Source organism: Pongo abelii, chromosome 2 (assembly GCF_028885655.2).
Source record: "Pongo abelii isolate AG06213 chromosome 2, NHGRI_mPonAbe1-v2.0_pri, whole genome shotgun sequence".
Taxonomy (NCBI): domain Eukaryota; kingdom Metazoa; phylum Chordata; class Mammalia; order Primates; family Hominidae; genus Pongo; species Pongo abelii.
In genome coordinates, this window is record NC_085928.1 from 67183591 (window position 1) to 67209417 (window position 25827).

General features: G+C 51.1%; 2 protein-coding genes across 9 annotated transcripts in view; one reads left to right on the forward strand and one right to left on the reverse strand.

Annotated features, from left to right (window-relative positions):
• The window catches only part of VGLL4 (vestigial like family member 4), a 163364-nt gene extending 155418 nt beyond the window's left edge, over positions 1-7946 (forward strand). For 3 of the 4 annotated variants that reach the window (XM_024243990.3, XM_024243986.3, XM_063721515.1), the window contains 2 exons: positions 4550-4673; positions 5176-7944. In XM_024243990.3, coding sequence (XP_024099758.1) covers positions 4550-4673; positions 5176-5447 — 396 coding nt within the window. In that variant the 3' untranslated portion in view covers positions 5448-7944. 4 annotated transcript variants of the gene reach the window in all.
• A 994-nt stretch (positions 7947-8940) lies between these two features.
• ATG7 (autophagy related 7) overlaps positions 8941-25827 on the reverse strand; it is a 274642-nt gene continuing 257755 nt past the window's right edge. For all 5 annotated transcript variants that reach the window (XM_024245298.3, XM_063721876.1, XM_054551709.2 and 2 more), the window contains one exon: positions 8941-9212. In XM_024245298.3, the coding sequence (XP_024101066.1) occupies positions 9180-9212 (33 nt within the window). In that variant the 3' untranslated portion in view covers positions 8941-9179. The remainder of the gene's footprint in view (positions 9213-25827) is intronic.

Below are 25827 nucleotides of genomic sequence, written 5' to 3' on the forward strand. Positions count from 1 at the left end.
GAGGATGGTGCCGTGCCCCGAGGGGGTGCCTCCGGGCTCTGTGCATTCAGCTGCAAGAGCCTCTGTGTCCCTGTGGTCCCACCAGGGCTTCCCTCCAAGCAGCACTGCCTGGTGTCCGTCTCTGATGGGGTCTGTTGGAACTGCAGGTGGGGTAGGCCCTGGGAGTTGGGAGAGGTGGTTCTGGTGCTTGGGAATCCCGGTGAAGCTGAGAACAGTTGCCCATCTTGCCTCAGAGCCTGACATGGTAATCCTGTTTGTTTGATTCATCCATTTAACAAAATGGCACAGACCCCTGCTGTGTGCCAGGGGGTACCAGAAGCCAGTCAAGCAAGATGCAGTTTTTGTTCTCAGCACGCTCAGTTTTAGTCTGGAGGAAAGATCGCTGATGTGTCTGATGGAACCCGGGGCCAAGTTATCACTGCTGTTCATTTCAACGTTTTACTAGTGCTCACCATTTTTACCCAGCCCTCTGCAGAGCAGAGCTGTGGGCAGCCAGAGATGTGTGTGTGGACACTGTCACGGCCACAGGGAGCTCCCAGTCTGGTTGGGGAAATAGACGTGAGAAGAGAGGATTGTGCTCTTGGGCAGCAGCAGGGGCTGGAACAGAGGCGTGTGGGCAGTGCGACCCACAGGGACCCGCTCACTGCCCCCCGGGGTGGGCAGTGGACCTTTCTACTTTGTGAAGCTCAACAGGCATTGTAATGATGCCATGAGCCATGGCCTGAACCGTGCAGGCAGAACCTGGCTCTCTGGCCATTGCCACTGCTGTTGGGGAGTCCCTGAAGGACACGGGTATGGAGGGGAGGATTCAGCTGTAATCTCAGAGCACCCACATCCAGCCTCTGGCCCTTGATGACCTGGGGGACGTCACTGTGAGCCTCACAAGCTGTCTCTGCCCACAGGGTCAGGGTGGGCCCTTGGCGGGCTTAGTGTTTCCTTGGATGATTTATTTCCTTGACTCTTCAGGGCTCTTGAGAATCTTGCAGTTGGTTTTCGGTCACAGTTGCTTTGCAAAAACTGAACTGCTGAACAGAGTGGCCTGACTCTCTTTACCCTGTCCCCCTCTCCCCAACCTGGAATGGGCCTGGCTGCCCACGGCACACGTGGCAAGGGCCCCTTCTCGTGCCTTGGGGTTCCTGAGCAGCTTTCCTAGGAGGAAGAACCTCGACTCCCCAGCTATGTCCTTATGGGATCCTGGCCTGGACTGAGGACAAAGCCAGGGGCCAAGCTGCCCATTTTCCTGGGAAGGGCACGGTGGCCCTGGCTGGAGCTGTCACTTTAGGCTGGGGTTGGTCAATCCTGCCCTCCTTGCTGTGGCTGCTGTCAGCACATGTCATTCATGTCGTAACCATTCGTGGGGCTCCTTCCTGCGGCAGCGTGGCGGGGCCGAGGCCATGCACTCCAATCCGAGCTGGGCTCGGGCGCCCTGCTGAGGACACCAAGCAGCCACGTTGCCTGTGCTCCAGCAGCTCCGAGGCCCCTTCCTGGAAGTCTGTTGGGTGTCATCCTGCAGCTCAGAGCCAGGGAAATGGCAGTGGGGAGGGGGCTTCTTGGGCTGACAGCAAAGCTCTGTGTCCACAGGCAGGCAGGACGCATGCTGCAGCCCTGTGGGGTGGACACAGTGGAAGCCTTCCTCTGTGTGGCAGAAAATGTGACTCAGATCTCTGGGAACTGGGGCAGGAAAGTTCCCAGAGGGGCATGTATGGGGAGGCTACAGAAAGTGTCCCCCCATTTCATGTTTGTGATAGCAGCTCAGGATAGACAAACACCAAGAGGGTTGCCTTGGGCAGCAGCCAGTGAGGAGAGCAGGATGGGGTTAAGGTTCGCACATTGAGAGCTGGGCGTGGTGGCTCACACCTGTAATCCCAGCCCTTTGGGGGGTTGAGGCGGCGGATCACTTGAGGCCAGGATTTCGAGACCAGCTTGGCCAACATGGTGAAACCCTGTCTTTACTAAAAGTACAAAAATTAGCCAGGCGTGGTGGTGGATGCCTATTGTAATCCCAGCTACTCGGGAGGCTGACAGGAGAATCGCTTGAACCCGGAAGGCGGAGCTTGCAATGAGCCAAGATCGCGTCACTGCACTCCAGCCTGGACAACAGAGTGAGACTTTGTCTTAAAAATAAAAAAAAAAAAAAAAAAAAGTTTGTCGCAGCCAGCCTCGGGGGTTGCTTTCAGATAGGAGAGGTGGTGGGAGCCCTCTCCCCCGGGGCAGCCTCTGTCTGAGGACAGTCACAGGTGGGTGGGGCAGCGGGTGAAGGGGGTAGTGACAGGGCTCATCCTGGACCTGCCACAAATCCGCAGCGTAACTTCCAGCAGGGTGTTTCTGGTCTTCATTTTCCCCATCTGGAAAAGAAGGGTGTGGGGGAGGGGAGCCTCGGGATCCCATAAACGCTCACCATCTAGAGGCCTGGGGCCTGTTCTAGGTGGACGAATCCCAGCCTGCACTCAACCACAGAGGCGGGGGCAAGATGCCTGACTCCAGCTCGGGAGGACGGGTGGTGGAGCCAGTCCCAGGAGGGCTCACGGGCCACCCTGCAGCCTGGGTTGTAGGAAGGAGGAGAGGATGTCCAGACACTGAACATCTTCACATCTGTAGGTGACCGGTTAAGGCGATTCGCCCCAGCTCAGGTCAGGAGATGCCCTGAAGGTGGTCTGATACCAGTCAGCCAGCCTGCCCTGCTGGTCCCTTGTTAGAGAGTCTCTTCTGAGGTGGCCTTTCCTGCCTTGGATAGACTGACATAAAGGCTGGAGAGTGAGCTCATTTCATCTTCCTTGATTGCCCCTCCCTTTGCTCGAAATGTCTCCCCAGTTCCCCACATTTGCGTGGGTCAGGACACGCTCGCTGCAAAGAACAAGCCAGCTGAGCACAAAAGGGAGTCTTATTGGGAGGACCCTGGGGGGGTCTCCTAGAGCCCAAGGTCATGGGTACAGCCAGGCTCGGGAAGGGCCTGGCCGTCTCACTGAGAGCTGGACAGGGGCAGGGCCCTTCTTCCTCCTGGCTCCGTGCGTGTCTAGGTCTCGGTATCCTGCTCTCTTGCTGTTGCTTGACCCCTGTGGTCAGCCAGTGTGAGATCTGCTCCAGGCCTCATCTTTCGGTCCCCAACCCCCTTTCTGAGCCTGTCTGCTCAGCACTGTGAAGTCCCTCACCTGAGGCCCTGTCCACAGGCAGAACGTGGACATTCAGCCCAGCTCCACCTGCCCGGGTTCTCTCTGCGCCGCCACCTGTGCACACCATGGCCATACGAACCCTGGGCAGCTCTGTCCCACTGGTGAAGTGTTGCGCCACTAAGAAACCCTGAATTCTTGGTTTGTCTGCTGTTGCTAAGCCACATCTCCCCCTACCCTGGCGTGTGTCATTTCTTGTTAGACCCAAGCACAGGCCCTTATGTTTAATCCCAGTTCATCCTTGTGGATCCACATTTTCATCCTAGAATCCATTTTCGCCATTCCCAATCACTGTCTATCATGAGAAGGTCTGGCATGCAAGCCTTTTGTGTTTTTATACCAGCTACTGCTCTGACTTTAATGGAAAGGGCAGGCTGGGGAGGATAAGGCCCAGCGTCCCTCTGGCTGACACTGCTGTCACCATTGGTCCCTGTGGGGTGATTTCAACCAGCTCCTTACTGGCTGTCCTGGAACTCAGCCCACATACTCCATCACCTTGTCCTTGGGGGTATTGGAAGATACTTTTCCTGGGGGGAACCTGAGGAAGTTCTGTTTAGTTCACAAATATTTTCTGTCCCAGGTTCCGCACCAAAGCTGGGGGGCCAGACATACAGCGTGGTGTGCATGGTCTTACGGGAGCACCTGGACAGACTGATGCACTTGCTGAATCTTGGTGGGTTAGGGGAGCAGGAGTGAAAAGCGGTGGTGGGGGGCGGCGGTGGCCAGTGAAAGGCTTCACAGAGAGATCTGAACAGCGTGGGGCAGACAGCGTGGGGGTGGCGGGGAAGGAGAGAGTGAGGCTGTGCACAGGGCAGATCGGGCTGGGGTGGGATGTGTGCCGTTCTACACTTAGGCATATTTCCTCCATTTCCTCTCTGTCCCGATTTGTAGGTCATCACTGAGGCCAACTCGAGCTGGCTTTGGCTCAAGCAAAATGCTTCCAGTTAATTGCCGTGTATTGAAGTGTCCTGGATGGCTCCAGGCACACCCGCGGCTCAGTGGACATGATGGGAAGGGCTCTGGGGACGTTAATGGGAGAAGCGAGGTCCCTCCTGCAACCCTTTGCCCTCCACAAGATGCCCGGTGTTTGTCTTAACAGATTTGAGAGATGGGTACAGACCAACTCAACAGTTGAGCTTTTGTCCTTTGTACCCTCACTGATCCAGACACCCATGACCAAGGGCCACTACACACACCCTTGGAGCTGCGCTCACTCTGGATTGGCTGTGTTTAGCAACGGGACTCCAGTGTTGAAGTGGGAGGTGGCAGACTGGGTCAGGAAGGGCACCAGGACAGAGCCTGAAGGGTGCTGGGGAGGGCCCCAGGGGTGGTGCCCAGTGCTGAGGCAGGTCTCCACATACTGACACCACTCCTCCCCGCAGAACCGGCCCTCCGTGATCACCTGTGCCTCGGCTGGCGCCCGCAACTGCAACCTCTCCCACTGCCCCATCGCGCACAGCGGCTGTGCCACGCCCGGGCCCGCCAGCTACCGGAGGCCACCGAGTGGTGAGTGTCCTGCGCCTCCTCACCTGTCACAGCTGTGCTAGTGGCCGCAGAGCCCTTCTCTGTCATGCTGTTGGCCGAAACCTCTTGCCCCTGAGCCCATCTATTGCTGAGGTTGAAAAAGTATTTTTTGAGCACGTCCAGTGTGCGCCTAGCGTTGCGCATGAGTTGGGTGGGAAGGGCAGGAGAAACACACTGCCCCACTCAGTTCCAGGATCTCATGCCCTAGTTGCAGGGAGGGCAGCAGCTACTGTTATTTAAATTTAATGCCACATTCTCTTTCTGAACTTGGACTCTGGCCCAGTGCAGTCGGTACATCACCATTTTACAGAAAAGTGACCTGCCCAAGTGCCTGACTTAGCCGGGGGAGGTGGGTTCTCTGTTTGCAGAGCCAGTACTGATGGTGGCAGCCAGTCCAGTTCTGGGCTGCCTGAGGGAGAGTGCTGCACCTGTGCCGGTCTGCAGCCAGCTGTGTCTGACTGACTGCCTTCCTGCTTGCCTGCAGCTGCCACCACCTGTGACCCCGTGGTGGAGGAGCATTTCCGCAGGAGCCTGGGCAAGAATTACAAGGAGCCCGAGCCGGCACCCAACTCTGTGTCCATCACGGGCTCCGTGGACGACCACTTTGCCAAAGCTCTGGGTGACACGTGGCTCCAGATCAAAGCGGCCAAGGACGGAGCATCCAGCAGCCCTGAGTCCGCCTCTCGCAGGGGCCAGCCTGCCAGCCCCTCTGCCCACATGGTCAACCACAGTCATTCCCCTTCTGTGGTCTCCTGAAGGGAGCGCCTCCTCCAACAACACGTGGATCTGCATGGTTTGCCTGAGCTTTGAACAGTCAGTACTTAAAAAAAAAAAAAAAAAAAAAAATCATGGGGGTGGGGTGGGGGGAAGGGAAGGGATGGTTTATTCGCAAAAACCATGTTGTTGGGATTTTTGTTCTGTTTTTGTACTTGCTTGGTATCCGTACAAGGGGGCCCTCAAACATGATAGCAGGAACTACGTGTGGAACATCTGTCTAATGTAGCATCCTTACTTCCTGCCTCAGTTACCAAAGAAACCTCTGATGCAGGTCTGCTGCCCCGACGGGGCCAGGACTCCACAGCGCTTTCTCAGTCACAAGCCATGATGAATTGGTGACTCAGACGCTTTGTGCTTTTTCCTTTGCTTCTTGAGACCGGGGTGTGTGTGGCTCAGCTTCCACGGCGTGTTTGGTTCGGTCCATGTGTGCGCGTGTGTATACTTGAAGAGAACTGTCGTGTCTGATTTGCACTATTGGAGGAGGACTAAAGTTGCCTGACAACTTTGTGTGTGATGCCAGAACTCTTGAGGGCAAACTGCTGAAAAACAAAGGGTTTAAGGATGACATTTCTGACCATTTGTGTGTTTGTTGTTGTTACTGTTTTTGTTTTTTTAATCTAGACAATACAGCTTTGGAAGGGGAAGTCTCATACAGGTTATAGGTCTTTCTCTCTAGATTTCAGGTGCTTGCAACTGGACTGCAGACTCTACCAATCACGGGCATTTTACCTTCTCTGAACACTGCAGTTTGTTAGACTAGAGCTGAGGTTGGAGGATTCCATAGTGCTTTAAACGTGATGCATGTTTTAATGGAGAAAAAAATAGCTGGTTTCTATTAATTATATAGACAGTAAACAAAAACCTTAATACTTACTATCTTCTTTTCAGAATTAGTTTATTTTTGTCAGTTACAGTCCTAGATATACTTACTGCTGGTACAGTTGTACTCTAAGATTTGTATTTGATATTCACTTTACTCACAAGTAGTGCGGGAGGCCAGCTCCTGGCAGGCCCTCGTGATGAGCAGTGGGTCAGCTGCGGTGTGGGATGCTGGAGTTTGGCTGCAGGCTGACATCATTTATTTTTGCATCCCTGTCTGCTTTGTTACAAGCTCCCAGGGGAGGTGGGGTTTGCGTCTTCCAACTTCCCTACATGCAGAAACTGCTCCCTTTGAACTCTCTTGGCTGAACAGCAGATTACTGACAATCTGTGATATGGTGTTTTATACGCTTCCTCGTACGCTGGGGCCAAGGCAGTATACATTCCTCTAACTTTATACTGTTATTATTGCATTTATTATTTGCTATATTAATAGCTACTAACTAGAAATTAGATGAAGCAAGCATGACAGACACAGCTGTGGAGGTCACAGCTGCTCCTTTTTGGTCAATGAGCGTTTCTATCCCCGCCCCCTGGGGTGTGCTGTGTCCCACCTGGCCCACCAGAGGCTCACGACGATGGCACCTGAGCAGGTGACGCGGGCGTGGTCACCTCACCTGCAAGGCTTTGTGGACTCTGCACACTGTACGACCCCTGGTTTTACAGTTTAGCTGTTGAATTTTGGAAATTGGCACTGGGTGAAAAGGTCGGAGGGACTGGCTCTTCTTGTAGTCACAGAGTGGCTGCAGGCCTTTGAAAAGTGGAGGAAAGAAAAGCCCTTCTCCTTGCCCCGCACACATTTCACTCCCACTGTACTGGGCTTCCAAGCTTTGGCATTCAGGCCCCTATATTTTCTGTAGGAAAAATCGTTGAGAACACTTTTTTTATATAGGTAATTTTAAGACCATCATTACGCTGTGCGTAAAGAATGTACAGAGAAATTTGTAGGTATTTTTTGAAGAACATTAATTTGTTAATGATATGTAGCTATTTAATTTTTCCCTTTCCTATTGTAATCATTCATTTTTTTTGTTGTTTGGAAAAAAAAAGTTGATCTTTTTTTGTCGTAGATTTGTCTGTAAAAGTGCAGGAACACAGTTATTCTATGAGAACACTGCATCTGCATTCATAGCCACTAGTTTGTTATTGCTACAGGCTACTGAGCGTCGTAACAGGAAAACAACCCACTGCTGACCGGCTCGGTGGAGGACACTCCTGGGACAGGTCTCTTTGTCAGTGAACAAGGGCGTCACTCTGGGAGGGGTCGGCGGTGCTGGCGGCCAGGTCCCTGGTGCACTGACCTATCTGGGATAGGCAGTACCCTGGAGGGGGGCCTGGGGCAGAGGAGGCAGCAGAAAACCAAACATTTCACTGAGAAAGAGCCCCCTCCCTGCTCAAAGAAGGGGCTCCGTGAAGTTCTTCCCAGAGCCGCGCTGCCTGCAGTGCGCTCTGACCTTCTCTCCATATGTGTAAATCTGTAATATACCATTCTCTGTGGCCTGTTTTTCCTGGAAGAAGAAAAAAAAAGGTTTGGCAGGCCATCTTTTTTTGTACTTAAAAGTAGCCTTAAGAACAATAATAAAGTGCTCTTAAACCACATAGTGTACACGTGTGCATCTTCAACCCCAGAGTTTCAGCGCCAGGCTGGGTGGGCGGACTCGGGCCCTGCACCTGTGCCGGCTGTGTCCCCATGAAGCTCCCATGAGCTGAACGACAGCCACTGGAACTTGGACTGGCTACTTTGGGAGAAGCCTCATTTGAAATCTACCCTACTAAATCCTACTGTTGTAAGGGTCAGCTGGACTCAATTTTCACTTTGATTCTGGGCCTAAGACGAAAGCTGAAAGAGTAAAATAGCAGGAAAGACGATGCCTTCTACACGGGGCAGGGTGGTCAGAGGTACCTAGGCCATGGCCTCTCCTGGGCTGGGGCCTCACAGCTGCACACACCCGAATAAAGAGGAAAACCAGCTCTTGCCTGAGTTACCCATGGTAGAGCCGTCTGACCCCTCCCCCTCGGCTGGGGCAGGAAAGCAGCCCAGGCTCGGCCTTTCTGGGCCTGGCATGCTCATAAGGGCAGGGAGGAGCCTCATCCAGGCAGCTGCCAGGATCTGCCCCTGGGCTCTTCCCCCAGCTTAAGGCAGCAGCAGAAACTCCTCTCCCTCAAGCAAGCAGGCAGGCACAGATGCTATGCCCACAGTGGAGGACAGGCTGGGAAGCAGAAAGCCATGTCTGGGCAGCTCACTCCGTCCTCAGTGGAAATCTGGGGTCACTGGGTCATGTGGGCCCTTTAGTCTCGCACCCAGCTCGGCTCTCCTCCTCCTCCCGCTCCACCAGGGCCAGGGTAACAGTGCGCTCACAGGGTCCCACCCTCACCCATGCCTAGGGCCCCCACAGGAGGAGCCTGCAGTGCGGTTGGCAGCACATTCTGGGGATGAGGGTGCCACCTCCCGCAGTGGCTCTGGGCAGGAGCTGGTTGCTCATTTCCCCATTTGGTCTGCGTTGGGTCACCCCCTGAGGGCCAAGAGGAAAGGATCCTGGGGGATGGCTATCAGTCACTGTGACAAGAAATAAAAACTGCATGGAGGACCAAGTCCCAGGTCAATAGCAAGGCCAAAGCCAAGGTTATTATTTAGCTCTGAACTGGTGGCATCTTGAATCCCGAGCAACGCCGAACACTGGCCGCTCCTGGGCAGCAGAGGGGGGGTCCCAGTCCTCAGGGTATGGAGGAGGGGCCCAGAATCACCAAGCCTGGGGTCAGCAGTCCTGCTCTGGCAATGAAGAGCTCCTCAGCAGGCGGCCGGGGAGAAGTCAGCCCCACAGCGGGGCCATCTCAGATGGTCTCGTCGTCGCTCATGTCCCAGATCTGCGTGGAGAAAGGGAGAGGCTCAGCCGAGATGTCCCACTGCCCGGTGAGGGGCACACAGATGCTTCAAAACCGCAGCTGTCATGGCAGCTCCCACCTGCAGAACCACTCCCTTGTCTCTGAGGGACTGTCACCCCATTTCTGTACAAGGAAACCAAATCTCAGACTTGCCAAGGCATCACTAGTGTGTGAACCACCTGGTGGAACCAACGGGAGGGCTGGGATTTGCACTGGGGAATGTGCCTCTGCTCACCTCCTGCATGTCCACCTCAGGGGACCATCCCTGACCCAGCCAGCCTCTGCTCATCCTGGCTTCTGCAGCACTCACCCCCACCCCAAGCCAGCTTGTTCTCCTTGCGGTCCACCTGCCCTCTGGAAGGCAAGCTCCCTGAGGGCAGGGATTCTGGCGTGGGCACGTGCTGCCTTGGGAGGCTGCACCTTGGGCACCTGCTCCATGTTCCCTCTAACTGTAGTCCAGCTGCTCACGCTCCCAACTCACACTAGAGAGCTGGCTCAAGAGCAGGCCCTCGCCACCAGCCAGGGTGGAGGTGGCCTGGAGCAGGCCAGTGGAGACAGCCAGATCCTGCCACAGTCCCTCAATGCGTGTGTCCTCCTAGTCTGAGCCTCGCAGTGAACCTGGGGAGTGGGAGGCCCCAATGTGGCTGTGAGGAGAACTGAGGAGAACTGAGGGACCCAGCAAGAGCCACCCTGGCCGACACCCCCATGGGCCCAGGCCCATTCATTCCCTGCAGTCCTTGGCATGAACCCCCAGGGAGAGAGCCAAGGCCAGCACAGCAGGTCCCAGGGCCCCTGGCACCCAGGGCTCCCTGGAGGGCCAGTCCCTGAACCTACGCTTTCAGACTTTCAAAATTCCTAGAATTGGTTGCAAAAGGCCACCTCAGTGCTAGCAGAGCTGAGAGAAGGAACAGCGTGTTTACACGAGGCTGGCCAGGGAGACGGGAGGCCTGGCCAAGGTAAATATCAACACCAGCTTGGTTTTCAAAGTCAAGGACGTCGAAAATAAATAGAAGGAAATTTCCTCTCTCCTGAGGACCCAGCTCCCAGGCTGAGGGGAGGCAGCCTTCTCACTGCCCCTGTCTCCCCTGAGGCCAAACTACCTGAGCTCTCGGGAGGGGATTGCCAAGCGAGGTCTAGATGCCAGCCCAGCCAGGCTATGGATGGGCCAGTCTGGGGTCCAGCGACCAGGTGTCCCTTTCTCTGGGTCAGGTCCCCACCGAGCTCATCCTCAGTGCGGCTGGAAACTCCCCCAGGGTGGGATTGAGCAGTGCAGGGCAGGGTAGCTGTGTTTCTAACAAAGGTTGCATTTAGGAGCTCCTGGATCTGATCTCTGGGTTCTGATGGTCTGAGTGGAAGAAACTGAGCCCCTGGAGGGTTTGCCAGCACAATCCATCCATTCTTTCACTCTCCCATTCAACAAACACACATTCATGTAGCCTGCTCTGTGCCACGCACTGTGTAGACCTGCTGCGAATACTCCCTCTTTCACTCTTCACATCTACCTGTGAGGTGAAGATGGAAACAAGCCCAGAGAGGTAAGGCAATTGGCCTGAGATCACACAGCAAGCAAGCTTCAGTGCTGGGAACCAGGGGTGTGTGGAAAAGGGCAGGGCGGGCTGCCTGGAGGAAGGGGCCAAGGTGGGACGTGATGGCGCAAGATGGAGAATGAAAAGGGTGAGCCTTGTGGGCCATGTCCTCTGGGACCTCCTGCCCAGCCTCCTTGGAGGGCTGCCAGCCTGGGCAGGGCAGGGTCAGTACCAAACAGCAGCGCCCTCTGCAAATGGGTGGTTGGGTTGTTCTGTTCATAAGAGGACTAGGGCCTGGGCCAGGGCTGGGCTTTATAGGAAAGTAGAAACTTTCAGAGAGGTGTTACCCATTTTATCATCCATTTTACTGGGTTTTTAGCTATGGGGAAGAGGCATAGGTGCTCAGCCACACTGGGACTGGGTGGCCTGGGACTGGCCCTGGAAGGTGCCTGGCTGACCCCTTGCTCCTGGACAGATTCAGCCACTCGAGGGGCTGCAGCTGCTGGCAGTGCCTGAGCTGTGCAGGGGATCCTGTGAGACACCCAGAAGGCTTATTGTGCGGGGCTTATTATTTTGTAAAATGCATTTTACAAAACCACTCAGGGATTTTCCAGAGCGAATCTCTGGGGCAGGGACGGGCTCTCCGCTGGCCTTGTCCCATTGGCTGGGCTCAAAGGGCAGCAGCCGTCTTCATTTGAAACCTCAAGAAACAACCAGAACAGGGACTCCTGGGGATAGGGACAGGGACTGGAGTGGGACGGGGGGCTGGGATCTGCAGGCTGCCTACTGTGTGCTCACCGCAGCTGTGTCCTTGGCAGTGCAACTGGTGTGAAGGGGCACAGTGAATGTCCTCTTAATGAAGCTCATAGTAAACTGGCACATTTTTAAAAATACCAATACTCAGTGCCGACAAGGGTATGGCAAAACACTGCCACAAGAGAGGTATAAATTGGTACCATATTTTTAAAAAGATTTGGCAATATGTAATACAAACCTTTAAAAACGTTCAACCCTAAGGAAAAATGATCTCTTTGTAGGTAATATCAAAGCACACCTGGAAACCCCAATAAAATAAGTGCTAAGATATCCTTAGAATACAAATGAAAAAGTATTTGGTAAGAGCAAGATACAAAATTGACAACAACCAATTATAACCCACCACATACAGTACAAACAATGTTTAGTTCAAAACAGAATGAAAAAGGCCAGGCGCAGTGGCTCACGCCTGTAATCCCAGCACTTTGGGAGGCCAAGGCGGGTGGACCACTTGAGGTCAGGAGTTCGAGACCAGCCTGGCCAACATGGTGAAACCCCGTCTCCACTAAAAATACAAAAATTAGCCAGGCGTGGTGGTGGGCACCTGTAGTCCCAGCTACTTGGGAGGCTGAGGCAGGAGAATGGCTTGAACTCAGGAGGTGGAAGTTGTAGTGAGCTGAGATCGCACCACTACACTCCAGCCTGGGCGACAGGGTGAGATTCTGTCTTGAGAAAAAAAAAGAAAAGAAAAGAACCCATTATATTGGCTGGGCACAGCGGCTCGCGCCTGTAATCCCAGCACTTTGGGAGGCTGAGGCGAGTGGACTGCTTGAGGCCAGGAGTTTGAGACCAGCCTGGACAATAGAGCAAGACCCTGTCTCTATAAAAATAAAAATTTAAAAAAAATTATAAAAGCAGTGAAAAAGATAAACACATGGGAATAAACCTAACATCAGATGTACAGAATCCATATGAAGCCTCTAAAACAGCTGCAACGGCCCTAGAAGAATCTCACCTGGAAAGACGTAAACTGGAGTAGATAGAGCCACACCCCTTGTTTCTGCATAGGACGATTCAACATCCATAAAGATGTCAGCTTTCTCAAAGTGAATACATTAACAAAGTCTCAATTTTCAAAGTTAACAAATGTTTTCTGGAGCCGGGCGAGCTGGTTCTAGGCTATGTGGAAAAACAGGAAGGAGAGACACCCAGGAAACCCTCCGAACAGAAGAGCGGTGAGAAGCCCCCACCATGGGCCGAGGGAGACGCCATGAAACCCCCGAGGAGGAGAGAGTGCGTCAGCACAGAACACTCAGATGGCCCGCAGGACACGACGAGTACAGAAACAAGAGAAGACCATGTCCAAGAACATGTGGAAATCAAGGATTTTAATGATAATGGCCTGGGGAGTGCCATCTTGGCTCATTAGGAAAAGATAGACTTTTTAAATAAATGATATGAAAAGAAGTAGAGAGTCACTTGGAAAAAGATAAAATTGATTCCATGCCTTACCCCGCATATTAGAATCAACTCCAAATGGGATAAAGATCCAAACATTAGAGAAAATGAAACCATAAGAATACTAGATACAAATGCGGGTGAGCTCATTATAGCCTGGGAGTAGGGAAGGCCTATGATCCCAAATCCATAAGCAATAAAAAAAATGGATACACTGGACTCTGCAAAAACACATGCATGCAATATGCACAGGAAAACTGTCAAAAGGCAAACTGAGAGAAAACATAACAACATACCATAAAGGGCACATCTCAGTAATAGACAAAGAGCTCTTAGAAATCAAGAAGAGAGGCCAGGCACACCTATAATCCCAGCACTTTGGGAGGCTGAGGCGGGAGGATCACTTGAGCCCAGGAGTTCAAGACCAGCCTGGGCAACATAAGGAGACCCTTTCTCTACAATAATTTTTTAAAAATGAGCCATAGTGGCATGTGTCTGTAGTCCCAGCAACTCAGGAGATAGGAGGATGGTGTGAGTTTGGGAGGTAGAGGCCGCAGTGAGCTGTGATTGCACCACTGCACTCCAGCCTGGGCAACAGAGAGTGAGACCCTGTCTCAAAAAAATAAATAAAAATCAAGAAGAGAAAGACCAATAGACCAAATTTTTAAAAAGTGGCCAAAGACACGGCCAGTTCTCAGAAAAAATAAGCAAATCGCCCTTAAACAGAAAAAAGATGCACAGCCTTACTCATAATAAAGGAAATGCAAAGGTTTCTTAAGACACAAAAAGTACTAACCAGAAAAACAAAAAAGGTTTGCATTTCACAAGAATTAAAATTTCTGATCTTGGAAGGATACCACTGAGAAAATGAAAAGGCAAATTGCAGACTAGGAGAAAGTATCTCTAAATTAAAATAACTTGTATTTAGAAAATAAAGACAACTCTTAAAACTTAATAATAAAGAGACAAAAACTTGATTTTTGGGGAAAAGATTGGAAGAGAAACTTCACCAAAGAGGAAATCTAATGGCAAATAAGAAAAGACACGCAGCTTGCAGTCCTCAGGGAAATGCAAATCAAAACCATGAAGAGACAGCGCACCCCACCTCCTCGGAGAGCTGAAGCTAAAGGCCAGCGACGCCTGATGTCTGTGAGGATGTGGAGCAGGAAGGGCCCACACACTGCTCCTGGTGGGGATGGAAAGTGGCAAAACCACTTTGGAGAAAGGTCTAGTGACTGTTGAAGTGTGCGCTCACCATGTGATCCAGCCATTCCGCTCCTGTTTACTCCAAAGAAACGAAAACACATGTCCACAGAAAAACTTGAACCAGAATGTCCACAGCAGTCTTACTCAGAATAGGTACAAACTAGAAACCACACAAATGCTCATCAACGGGAAAGCAGAGAAATTGTGGTGTATCCGTACAATGGATACTCCTAAGCCATTAAAGTACTGATGCATGCAACAACACATGTGAATCTCAGTGTCTTTATCCTGGGTCAAGGAAGCCCAACTGGAAGGGGTGGGGAATGGGGTTGAAGGGTACGAGGTGGCAGTTACGTAGTATGAATAGTCTGGAGGTCTGATATACAGCACAGGACTACTGTTAATCATGCTGGATTGTATACTGGAAATTTGCTAAGTGTAGATTTTAGGTGCTCTCACCACATGCTATGTGAGTTCATAGATGTGTTAATTTCCTTGACTGTAGTAACCATTTCACTATGTGATATCAAGATATCTTATACACTTTGAATATATACAGTGTTTAAGAAAACAACCCTAACACAAAAGATATCATACTTCATATTTCATTTATATGAAATCCTAGAAGGGCAAAAACCCATCTGTGGTGACGGGAAGTAGATAATTTGTCACAACTCAACAAACTGGACACTTAAAGTGGGTGTATTTCATTGTATGTAAATCACACAATACAGCTGATTGAAAAAAAAAAGCTGCACTGAGATAACGCTGGGAAGAATCTCACTGCTTCACAATATGTTCTGTTTGTGAGCCTGTTGGGGAACCACTCTCATACCTCCCTGGTGACGCACAGAACAGTCCAACCCCTGCAGAGGACAGTCTGGCAACAGCCACGATTCCTACGGCTTAACTTCTGACCCGGCCTTCTCACTTTTAGGAGTCTGTCCTGAAGACACACCTCTACTATACAAAAGGATATTATCCCCTGCTGCATGATCTCTTACAGGAAAAGACTGGGAACAGCCCAAAAGGCCCTCAACGGGGAACCAGCTGACTAAACCATTTGATGCACATCCACACCTGAACTATTGTGGCCCTGAAACACAGTGAGTTCAATCAGCTGGTATGGGGGCTCAGTTCCGGGATTTCTTTAGTGAAAGAAAATAAAAGAAATGCAGAGTATCTGTAGCATACCACCTTTAAGAAAAAAAGGCTTTTAATTTTGCAAATATAAACACAGGAACTATAAAAGGAGAAATTAATTTAAATGCTTCCCTACAGAGGGCAGGTGGGGATGAAGGTGAAACTGCTCTGAGCATGCCTTTTAATTTTGAATCATATACGTTACATATTTTAAAGACTAAAAAAGGAAACCAAAAGTACAAGCAACAACAAAATAAGTAAACTGGGGTTAGTCAAAATTTAAAATGTTTGTGCTTCCAAGGACACTATTAAGAAAGAGAAAAGATAAGCACAGAATGAGAGAAAATAATTGCACATCATGTATCTGATAAGAGACTTGTATCTAGAATATATAAAGACAGGAGTTTGAGACCAGCCTGGGCAACATAGTGAGACCCCATCTTTAAGAAATTAAAGAAAAAATATAAAGGCCATTTACAACTCAATAATAAAAAGACAAATAACACAATTTAAAAATGTGGCAAAAGTCCGGGCGTGGTGGCTCATGCCTGTAATTTCAGCACTTTGGGAGGCCAAGGTGGGAAGGTCACTTGAGCCCAAGAGTTCAAGACCAGCCTGGAAAACATAGGGAAATCCTGTCTCTACCAAAAAATTTAAAAACTAGCTGGGTGTGGTGGTGCACACCTATAGTCCCAGCTACTCTGGAGGCTGAGGCGGGAGGATCCCTTGAGCCCAGGAGGTCAAGGCTACAGTGAGCCATGACCATGCCACTTACACTCCAGCAAGACCCTGTTTCAAAAACAAAACAAAAAAATGGGCAAAGACGTTGAATAGACATTTCTCCAGAAAAACACACAAATTGCACATGAAATGATACTCAAACATAATTAGTCATCAGGAAAATGTGAATCAAAACCATAAGCTACCACTTCACACCCACTAGGATGGCTGCAGTGAAAAAGCCAGATCATAGTAAGTGTTGACAAGGATGTGGACAAACTAGAACCTTCATACATTGCTGCTGGAAATGTGAAATGGTTCAGCCACCTCATAAAAAACAGCTGGCAGTTCACCCAAAAATTAAACACAGTTACCATATGGTACAACAATTCCAGTCCTAGGTAATTGCCCAAGAGAAACGAAAACATGTCCACATAAAAACTTGTACACAAACACAGTAGTATTCATAGGAAAGTATTCATAAAAGTTAAACGTGGAATTCATAATAGGAAATGAGTGGGAACAATCCAGTTTCCACCAACTGATGAATAAACGAAACGTGGTCTGTCCACACAGGGGAATGTCAAACCCCTGCCTCCACTCTCTTCCCGGCAGCCCTGAGGACAATGGTGTCACAAGTTTGCCCCCATTTTACAAAGTAGGGGACTGAAGCACAGAGAAAACAGTAGAACTTGTCAAGGAGACCAAGCTAGCAAGGGCGAAGGAAGAGGCCTTTTCCACTTTCTCTCACTACTTCCTGTTAAACATAATTCCCTCTAAAGACGATTAAGGACGGTCTCTGATTCTGCCCCCTGGGCCCCAGACACTCTTCCATTCACCGCCTGTCACGGGAATGCGCAATAGGTGCCCAAGAGCAACAGCACACACCCACCAGCACCATGAATAAACCTGGGCCGCCAAAAGGCAAGGCCAGGCCAGCTCCTGACCTGGCTCCCGAGTCCCCACCTTGGTATGACCCAGTTCAGAAGGCAGAGCCCGTGGCTTGGACGGCTAGGGAGAGTATGGCATCAGCCTGTACTGCTCTCCACTGGCGAGGGTGGGCTCAGCCCCTCTGGTCAGCCTGACCTGAGCACCTCAGCGCTCCCCACTGGCCACTGCCCTGCAGTAGAAGAGGGCAGGGCTGGGCTGCCACTCTGCATTAGGGGAAGAAAGACCTTTCAATTGGGCCCATCACAAGGAATGAGGGAGAAGGCTCAGCCTGGACCGCACACACCCAAAGGGCCTTGAAGTTTAACTCTCTCCAAAGGAGACAGACGGGTTTGAAAGGAGCCCTCATCATCCAATTTCAAACTTGGGTCCCATTTCTGGACCACACTGCCTGAAGCATGCCATGAACTAAGGTTCTTCTTTTATAAACACTGTAATTACCTTGTGAATGGCACAATTATATTTCTGTGTGTCCGCTAAAAGTGTTCATTTGTTAAATGTACACTTTTAAATAAAGCTGGGTGCAGTGGCTCACGCCTGTAATCCCAACACTTTGGGAAGCCGAGTCAGGTGGATCACCTGAGGTCAGGAGTTCGAGACCAGCTTGGCCAACATGGCAAAACCCCCTCTCTACTAAAAATACAAAAGTTAGCTGGGCATGGTGGCATGTGCCTGTAATCCCAGCTACTCGGGAGGCTGAGGCAGGAAAATCGCTTGAACCCGGGAGGAAGAGGTTGCAGTGAACCGAGATTGGGCCACTGCACTCCAGCCTGGGTGACAGACAGAGCAGGACTCCATCTCAAAAAAAAAAAAAAATCCACATTTGGCATTTCTTTACTTTTTGAGACAGGGCTTCACTCTGTCACCCAGGCTGGAGTGTGGTGCCATCATAGCTCACTGCAGCCTCCACCTCCCAGGCTCAAGCAATCCTCCTACCTCAGCCTCCTTAGTAGTTGGGACTCCAGACATATGCCACCACACCCAGCTAATTTTTTATATTTTGTGGAGATGGGGTCTCCTTATATTGCCCAGGCTGGTCTTAAACTCCTAGGCTTAAGCAGTCCTCTGGCTTGGCCTCCCAAAATGCCTCCAGGAAACAATGGGGGTGCTAACCCCTACTTCTTCTGCAGGAGGCTGCTAGTTTGCTAGCCCTTACTGAGCACTGCCAGGGGGTGGCTACAGGGACTAGGGGAGAAAAAGGAGAGGGGACATCCAGAAGATGATTCCAAGAAAGAACTGCTGGTGGGGCTGACAACAGAGAGACACACGCCCAGGAGAGCTGGGCCTGGCAGGGCTGATCGGGACATGGAGCCCAAGCACAGCCCCGAGGCCCAGAGTGGGGACAGGGCTGGCAGGGCTCCCAAGGCCAGCAGGCTGTGGGCTAGGGCTTGGTCTGTGAAGTCCTAGGTCAGGTTTATGGACAAGAAGAGACAGGGAGGAGGTGGCCTGGCAGGGGCAGGAAAGAGCGGAGAGGAGGAGGGAGCGGCTGCAGGCCATGGAGACTCCCCAGCCAGGAGCCGAGGATGGGAGGCAGGGCTCGCTCCAGGGTCACTGCGCAGGCTCTCGATGCCCACAAGAGAAGGATTTGTTGTCCCCACAGGTTTCCGTCACCCTGGCTCTTCTGATGTCTCCATAAGCCTCTGGCACTGTTCCCACCCACAGGGCATCAGACTGAGTTTCTCAAAAAAACAATCCCATCGTGTCTTTCCCAAGTTTTACAGCCTTCAAAATCTTCCCCTTGCACAGAGGGAGAGTTTAGTCCAAACTCCTTTCAGGGCCGCTGCGCACCCCTCCAAGCTCCCCACCCCGCAACCTCTCTCTGGCCCACCAGATTCCAGCAGCCGCCGCCTCCTGGCTCTCCCCTTGCTCAGCCTTTTTACAGGCTTCTTTGGCTTAGAAGGCTCCTCTCCGCAGCCCCTCCCGCACAGCTGGCTCCGCTGGGTCTGCAGCGACTTCCCCGCTGGCCTACCTTATTCTCAGCCCTCTTGGTTCCTCCTGCGACCCCACCATAATTTGCTGTCACCTTGTAGTCTTGTCCATCTGTCTGACTTCCCCAGGGGGCTGCGTGCCGCGTGAGGGTAGGGCCTGGTCTGTCTGGTCACCACTGTGTCCCCAGCCCCGGCTCAGAGCCTGGCCTAGTAGAGAGGCTTTACAGGAACAATGATTCAGAACCATCTGTTCTGGATATGATTCCACAGGGCAGAAAATAAAGGGGGATTTTTGGTATGACCATAATACCTGAGACACATACAGTAAAGGGCGGGCCCCTCAGCCCAGCTGGCTTCTGAGGACTCCAGCATGTCAGGCCCTTGGACTCTAGGGCCCAGAAGGACGGGGGTGGGTGGGGGCAAGCACTGTGGGCATCCCCAGGCGGGAGCAGGTGGGGTGGTAGGCCAGCTTTCTGAGAGAAGTCTGGGTCCCAAGCCACTGACGCCCTCATTCTCCTTCCTAGCCTCACTGTGGGTTGGCTCTGGGCCAGAGGCCACAGGGACGCACAGCGGTGGGTACTTCTTGCTTCTGGACTCTAAGAGGCCCCAGGCAGGATCAGGGCTGGTCAGAAAAAGGGTGCTCTGCAAGGCAGCAGCTGTGGGGCTCTGCAGACAGGGAGGCCTCACGGGTTAACCAGTTCCCTTGCTGGACCCTGGTCTAATTTTGCGGCCATACCTGGGCCCTGGAGAGGGCCACAGGGAAGTACTGCCGGGTAAAGGCCCAGGGTCTGACTTCCTGGCTCCCAGATTCCTGCCCAGAGCCCCATCACAGCATGGGGACCTGGGGCAACTCAGAATTAGCCCTGCCTACTCTCACAATGAATCCAGAAGCAAAAGCTCCCAGATCCCTTCACCCCTGGGCCAAGGATGGCCAGCGTGACTCCTTCGGCCTGCTGGTGCGGGCAGATGAGCAGCCTGAAGGAGTGAACCAAGAGGGAAGGGAGCAGGCAGCCTGCACAAAGCAGGGAAGGCCAGAGCAGATGGCAAGGCCAGCCTGGGGCTGATGGCTCATACCCTGCAGGGACTTGGGTGCTCTTGATGTCTGCTGCCAACAGCCCCAGCCCTTGCCCACCCTCCATCCCCAGCCTGTTGCCATCCTTCAGCAGAGATGAAATGGGTCCTCCCCCTCCCGTCCCCAGAGGGCTGCGGTTCAAGCAATTCTCGTGCCTCAGCCTCCTGAGTAGCTGGGATTAACAGGCATGCGCCATCACGCCTAGCTGATTTTTTGGTATTTTTAGTAGAGATGGGGTTTCACCATGTTGGCCAGGCTGGTCTCCAACTCCTGACCTCAGGTGATCCGCCCACCTCAGTCTCCCAAAGCACTGAGAGTACAGGCGTGAGCCACCGCGGCAGGCCTTGTGCTCCTCCTAACACACCACCCCGGTGCCTCCCTTTGGAAAGATACCCGCCTGCCTTCCCACTCTTGTACTCTGAGCACTCACTGCCTCCTTGAGCCTGGGCACCAGACTTGGCAGAGGAATTAAGACCAAATCCCTCTTCTCAGGGAACCATTGCCCCAAACTCAGCTCTCCAGACACAGGCAGCTGAGGGCTGAGGCAGAGGGGAAGATGGGAGGAAGAAGGAAACAGAACTGTGGGGTCTACTTCTAGAGTCTTCTGAGGGAGGAGTTCTCCCAGCCTTTCCAACCCCAGCCCCCTGCTGCCATTCCAGAGTGTGTGTGCACTGCCCCATGACACCCACTGCTCCGGGGTTCCAGGAACAAGGTTAAGGTTCTACTACAAAGACAGTCATGGCCAAGGCAGCTGGTAAGAGGTAAAGCGTGACTTACACAAGGAACATCAGGCAGCCAGGGATGAGGAGATTAAAAGGAGAAAACGACAGGCTCCATGTTGGCAGGGTGGGGCTGCTCCCGCACCGTGGGGTCAGTTGGAGGACGCCACCATCTCACTGTGGCCTGTGCAGCTGATTAAAGGCACATCCAGGGAGGGGGGCAGCAGACCGGGCCTGTGCACACGTGTGGGCTGGCATGCCACCTCCAGAGGCATTCCATCCCCCAAATCCTCCCCACTCCCCCTACAAAGATGCTCAGGGCTGCAACTGACAAGGAGCGAGGAGTCTGAAGGAACAGTCTCATGCCTCAGAACCTAGACCCAGAAGGTGGTCAGCACCTCCGAGCTACACTCGAGGCAGATTATGCTCAGCCATTCCAAACGTCACCTTCTTCACTCTCAAGAACAGAGCCCAGGCTGGAAACACAGAGACCTGACGCCCGGGAGGGGGTGCCCCGGAGGATGCCCAGGGGACTGTCATCTTAAAGGAGGAGTAAGAGGGAAGCAGAGGGTGGTTGAGAGCAGCTACTAGGCTGGGAAAGAGGAAATATGGAAGACCAGATGAGAAAAAAGGGTCAGTGTAGCAGTGGGGATACTGGTGTCTCCAGGGACCCAGGTGAGAGGTACACGGGCCACAGAAAGGGCCATGGCCCATGGCAAGGTACATCTGCCGGTGTCTTTTGTTTCTCCCTCCCAGGAAGTACTAAGAAGCAAATACGAAACCTGCCAAGAGGAAATGCTGACATCTTAGCCTTGCAATCCTTAGTGAGGCTTCCAGCAGAAGACTCTGGAATTCCCAGCCCACGGCCACTGCTCTAGGTCTCCCCCTCTTATTAGTCTGGAAAATGGACCTTAGGGTCCCGCTATATTTAGCGCCCTCCCTCTGGGGATGTCGCTAAATAAGCACCAATATCTACAATCTCTCCCGGAGTGTTTACTGCCTAAGAGCAAGGGCTTGTCCAAGCACTGGTTAGAAGCAAACTGGCTTTGGGGCTCTCAGCTCCTAATTTACCAAGTGACATTCAGAGGAGGGAGGTTTCAAGAGCAGTGGCTCCCGCCGCTGACGCGAATGGCTAACAACAGGGTGTGCTGTTCAGTGCTTCGGCCTGTCCACTGCATCCCTGGCCCTGGGGGAGGAAGGCACGGGCCCCAGGCTTGTTTGCCTTCTCCCCGGCTTCAAAACACATTTTTAAAATTAGATGGTAAGAATACAGGGTGATTTTTGTGGCACCAACATGCTTTCTTTCAAGATATGATTTATATGTTTGGCCCACATTTTAAATGAAATGGTTGAGATAAATGGCCATGCTGAAGGTTGTGAAATGGTTTCTGTTACGTAGTTCTTATTTCCAGTTCCTTAGAAAAGTTTTTAAAAAGTTTCCCTTTAAAAAGGCGGACACTTTTACATGTTTGTTCTCCACCTCAAAGGGCTTTTGGGGTCAACATCAGAGAGAGGGAGAAGAGGAGGAGGAAAACTGGAGAGCTCAGAGTTCCAGGGTGAGGTGGGGAGGACGCAGGATATAAACACACCAACTTCACTTGGTGAGAAGGGACATCTTGCACCTTCAAATAATGCAAATGCAGGTGACATGGCTTCTCAGGAGAGGGGCATGATCCAATCCTAGGGAGGCATGTGCTGGCAGGATGACATCCTCTGCCACTGGGCCGGACCATCGGAGACCAAGTAACAAGGCAGACACTGACTCACTGACTCTATAAAGCTTCAGGCAGCAGATAGTTTGGTACTGAGATGAGGATAACCAGGAATACAGAGGTAGAAACAGACCCACAAACATGGGCAGGTGACTTTCAACAAAGGTGCCACAGTAATTTGAAGAGAAAGGACAATCTTTTCAACAAACATTGCTGGAACAATTAGATAACCACATAGAGAAAAATGAACCTTCACCCTTAACTCATACCCTACATGAAAATTAACTTGAAATCAATCACAAATATATATGTAAAAGCTAAAACCGGCCAGGTACGATGGCTCATGCCTGTAATCCCAGCACTTTGGGAGGCCGAGGCGGGTGGATCACGAGGTCAGGAGATGGAGACCATCCTGGCTAACATGGTGAAACCCTGTCTCTACTAAAAATAGAAAAAATTAGCCGGGTGTGGTGGCGGGCGCCTGTAGTCCCAGCTACTGGGGAGGCTGAGGCAGGAGAATGGCGTGAACCTGGGAGGCGGAGCTTGCAGTGAGCCAAGATCGCACCACTGCACTCCAGCCTGGGCAACAGAGCAAGACTCCACCCCTCCGCCCCCCCCCCCCCCCCGCAAAAAAAGCTAAAACTATAAATTTTTTAGGAAAAAAAAGAAAAATCAGTAAGACTTTGGACATAGGCAAAGATTTCTTAGGACACTGAAAGCAGGAACTGTAAGAGAAAAAAATCATTAACTGAACTTCAGAATTCAAAACTTTTTCTCTCTTAAAGACAACATCAAGAAAATGAAAAGGCAAGCCAAAGACATTGAGAAAATATATGCAATACCAATATCTGACCAAAAAACTCATGTCTAGAAAATATAAGAACTTTTTTTTTTTTTTGAGATTGGGTGTCACTGTGTTGCCCTAGCTGGAAGACAGTGGTGCGATCACTGCTCACTGCAGCCTTCACCTCTTGGTCTCAAGGGATCTTCCCACCTCAGCCTCCTGAGTAGCTGGGACCACAGGTGTGGATCACCATGCCCAGTGAATTTATTTTTATTTTTTATTTTTTGTAGAGACAGGGTCTTGCCATGTTGCTCAAACTGGAAGAACTCTTACAGTTCAATAAGATAATAACCCAATGGAAACATGGGCAAAAGATTTGAAAGAAGGGTCACATAAGATCTGTAGGTGGCAAATAAATACATGAAAAGATGTCCCCCATCAGAGATGTGGGAAAGATGTTGTCATCAGAGAACTACAATAAAAGCCACAATGAGATGCCACTTGCATATCTACTCAAATGGCCAGAATGAAAAGGACTACCAGCTTCCAAGTGCTGACAAGCACATGGCACAACCAGAACTCTCACACTCTGCTGGTGGGAACAGCAAAAACGGCACAGTGAATTTGAAAAATAACAGTTTCTTAAAAGTTAAACATATACTTCCACCATAGGACCCAGCAATTCTAGTCCTAATCTCCCAAGAGAAGTGAAAACACACTCACTCATCAGAGCTTCATTTGTAACAGCTCCAAACTAGAAACAACCCAAGAACAGCTCACCAGGTGAGTGAGTAAACAATTCTGGTACACTCACACAGCGAGACGCTACTCAGCGACAGAAAGGCACCAAGTGCTGACACACACAATGATGCAGGTGAACCTCCAGGCGGCTGTGCAGGGTGGGACAGGCCAGACAGACCTGCTCGATGTCGCCGAACTGTGCTGGTTCCACAAGCGAGTACGTTTCTTGAAGCTCAGAAATGTGCACTTTTACATATATTTTATTGTATGTGCATCAATAGATTTGATTTTTTAAATTCGTAAGAGAAAACGAATATAGCTTAAGATGGGGGGAGTTTCACAATATAAAAACATATTTATAATAATTACCAAAAATGTCATAAGAGAAATATCGTGTCTTTTTCAGAACAACCAAAGGTGGAAGGTAGGCGACCCCCCCCCCCAGCGGGCCCACTTCCCCTAAAGCACCAACACATTCTCCTACTCATTTAGTTAGAGGTCTTATTTCCCAACCATTTTAAGGAGAACAGAATCCTTCCAGCCCAACCTTCCCTGGCCTCCCCGGCTCAGTGCCATGCCTTCTCTTACCCTGATCTGATTCTGCTATAGCCATTAATCACTATCAGGTGGAGTTAAGAGCTCAGTCTCTGAAGCCAGACTTCCAGGATTGGGTCCTGCTCTGTCACTGACGAGCTATATCACCTCAGGCTATTTATTTAATCTCTCTGTGCCTCTGTTTTCTCATCTGAGAAATGAAGACAAAAATGCTATCTCCGTCATAGGGCTGTTGTGACCATGAAATACGTTAATGGGCATAAAGTGCTCAGAACTGTGCCTGATGCAGGGACATCTGTGTTGTTACTTGCTTACAAGGATGGAGAACACAACTTTACAACCTGAAAAAAAAAAATCTCAGTTGATATCATTAACATTTTGTGGTAAGTTCTTGGAAGCTGTGGGTAATCGCCCTTGTATTACAGCCAAATTAAAGCTTTTCACATTGAAAATAGCAAGAAGCTCAGATCCCTTCTCCATGCTGTCTTCCAGGAGGACGTCTTAGGTACGTGTCCATTCTTTCCTTCAGTCACGCATTCTCAAGAATTACTAAGGGCTTTTTCTTTTTTTTTCCTTTTTTTTTTTTTTTTTTTTTTGAGACAAGAGTCTCACTCTGTTGCCCAGTATGTGTGCAGTGGCACAATCATAGCTCACTGCAGCCTCGACCTTCTCAGGCTCAGATGATCCTCCCATCTTAGCCTCCTGGGTAGCTGCAACCACAGGCCTGCACCACCACATCTGGCTTTTTTTTGAGGGGGCTAATTTTTGTATTTTTTTTTTAGAGATGGAGTTTCACCACATTGACCAGGGTGGTCTCGAACTCCTGGGCTTCAGCAACCTGCCTGCCTCGGCCTCCCAAAGTGCTGGGATTACAGGTGTGAGCCACTGAGGCTGGCACTAAGGGCCTATTCTGTGTCATATTCAAATATGAGTCTCTTTCCTCTCTACCATACCATGGCATTTTTACAGTTAAGGAACTCAGAGCTCACAAGGCAGGTGACTGTCAGGGCCACACAGCTAGCAAATGGCAGAGCTGAGATCCACACGTAGGTCTGTCTCGTCCTATGTCCTGGGTTCTCATTTCCACTGCAGCTTCTGGCAATTAGGTCTGGCAAAAGGGTGTTTTGCCAAGAGAGCTATCTCTTGAAGGGCCATGGTGTGATAGAGTCTGTGCTGGCCTCAGAAAGGCCTTCCTGAACCAGCGGACAGGTCAGCGTTGAGAGGGCAGTGCCACCCAGCCTGCCACGAGGCCCTCGGTTATTCCCAGTCCCCACAAATCCCCCATGCTCTTTCTGACCACATGCCTCTAGAAATGCCACCGACCTTCCA